Raw genomic sequence first — 1737 nt, 5'->3', positions numbered from 1 at the left:
CAGGCTCTAACGGGATCAGCTGTAGGGACAGGCTGTAGGGACAGGCTGTAGGGACAGGCTCTAACGGGATCAGCTGTAGGGACAGGCTCTAATGGGATCAGCTGCCCCCCAGGGCAGCCCCTGGCCCTGCCCCAGCGTTACCCCAGGGGTGACCCCACAGGGTGACACTGCCCTGAGCAGTGCCCCCTTCCGTAAGGTGACCCCTCTATAGGGTGATCCCCCTATAAGGTGACCCCTCTATAGGTGACCCCTCTATAGGTGCTCCCCCCACCAGCGCTGCACCCTCTGCCGTCCTCCTCCCCAACAGGGGGCGCTCTCCCACGCGCCTCTCGCCGCTCTCCCTGACGTCACTTCCGTCACCTCCCCTTGCCCTCACTTCCGCCGCCACCGAGCCCGGGAAAACCGCGCGCGCTCGGGCCGGTCCCGCTTCCGCTTCCGGGGGCGCTTCCGCTTCCGGCGGCGGCAGCGGCTCCTCAGGACGGGCCCGGGGCCGTTCCTGGGACCCGGGACCTTCGTTCGTCCCTTCCTCCGGCTCGGCGCTGTTCCTGGGGCTCGGGGCCGCTCCTCCGTCCCCCCGCGGGCTCGGGGCCTTCGCTTGGTCCCCCTGCGGGCCCGGGGCCGTTCCTGGGCCCCGGGGCCGTCCCGCAGCCCTCCGTCGCTCTGTCCGGTTCGCCGCCGCTCCGCCGCCGCATGAGGATGGAGCGGGCCCGGGACGCGGCGCGGCCCGAGCGCGGCCCCGCCTTCGGGCCCTTCCCGCGGGACCCCTCGGACAGGAAGGTGCGGGGCCGCTTCTCCTGGGGGAATCCCGGCGGGATCCCGGGAGTTGGGGGGGGGGTTGGGGGAGGGAGCGGGAAACGCGTTTGTTAAAGCCGCGGGACTTGGGGGACGCGGGGCCGGACGGCTCCGAACCGGTCATTCCGGGGGTGGGGAATCCTCGGGAATTCTGCTCCAGCCTCTGGGAATTCTGCTCCAGCCTCGGGGATTTCTGCTCCAGCCTCGGGGATTTCTGCTCCAGCCTCTCGGCGCCCTCCCAGGGATGGAATTCCTTCCCAAAATCCCACCTAAATCTCCCCTTTCCCAGCTGGAAGCCCCTCACCCCTCGGCCCATCCCTCCTTGTCCCAAGTGCCTCTTGGTGCCCCTGGGAAAGGAAAACCCCCTTTGAAAGGTCACTCCCAACCCAAACTGTTCCATGATCCCATGGAAACAAACAGGTGGGAATGCAGGAAAAGCTGCTCAAGGCTGTTCTTTAGGATCGATCCTGTTCTTTAGGATTTAGGGCTGAGCCCACACCCAAACCTCTGCTCTTCTCCCACAGTTTTTGCCCCCCAAGAGCTTCTCCTGCCCCTCTGGAAGTGCCTCCTGTGCCCTTGGCTTCGCTCCCCCAGGTGAGCGGAGCAGCTCCTGGGGGGAGGGGGGGCTGCTTTGCCGGGGGGTTCCTGCCTTTTCCTGAGTGTCCCTGTGTGTTCCCTGCATTTCCCTGAGTGTCTCCCTGAGTGTTTCCCTGAGTGTCCCTGAGTGTTTCCCTAAGTGTCCCTCCTTTCCCAGAATGTCCCTGAGTGTCCCTCCTTTCTCTGACTGTTTCCCTGTGTTTCCCTGAGTGTCCCCCCTTTCCCTGAGTGTCCCCCCTTTCCCTGAGTGTCCCTCCTTTCCCTGAGTGACCCTCAGTGTTTCCCTGAGTGTCCCTGAGCATCCCTCCTTTCCCTGAGTGTCCCTCCTTTCCCTGAGTGTCCCTCCTT

General features: G+C 65.4%; 1 protein-coding gene across 3 annotated transcripts in view; it reads left to right on the top strand.

The window, feature by feature from the left end:
- Window positions 1-1737, top strand: part of SENP1 (SUMO specific peptidase 1) — a 15947-nt gene that overhangs the window by 507 nt on the left and 13703 nt on the right. For all 3 annotated transcript variants that reach the window (XR_003537502.1, XM_027704871.1, XM_027704870.1), the window contains exons 1-2: window positions 1-777; window positions 1317-1386. The exon at window positions 1-777 is cut by the window's left edge. Coding sequence is in view for 2 of the 3 variants with exons in the window: in XM_027704871.1 (XP_027560672.1) it covers window positions 691-777; window positions 1317-1386 (157 nt within the window). In the remaining variant the exon portion in view is untranslated. The remainder of the gene's footprint in view (window positions 778-1316; window positions 1387-1737) is intronic.

The sequence above is a fragment of the Neopelma chrysocephalum genome, unplaced genomic scaffold (assembly GCF_003984885.1).
Source record: "Neopelma chrysocephalum unplaced genomic scaffold, ASM398488v2 Primary Assembly neopelma1_294, whole genome shotgun sequence".
In the NCBI taxonomy this organism is placed as follows: Eukaryota; Metazoa; Chordata; class Aves; order Passeriformes; family Pipridae; genus Neopelma; species Neopelma chrysocephalum.
This window is presented reverse-complemented; position numbering and strand designations above follow the sequence as displayed.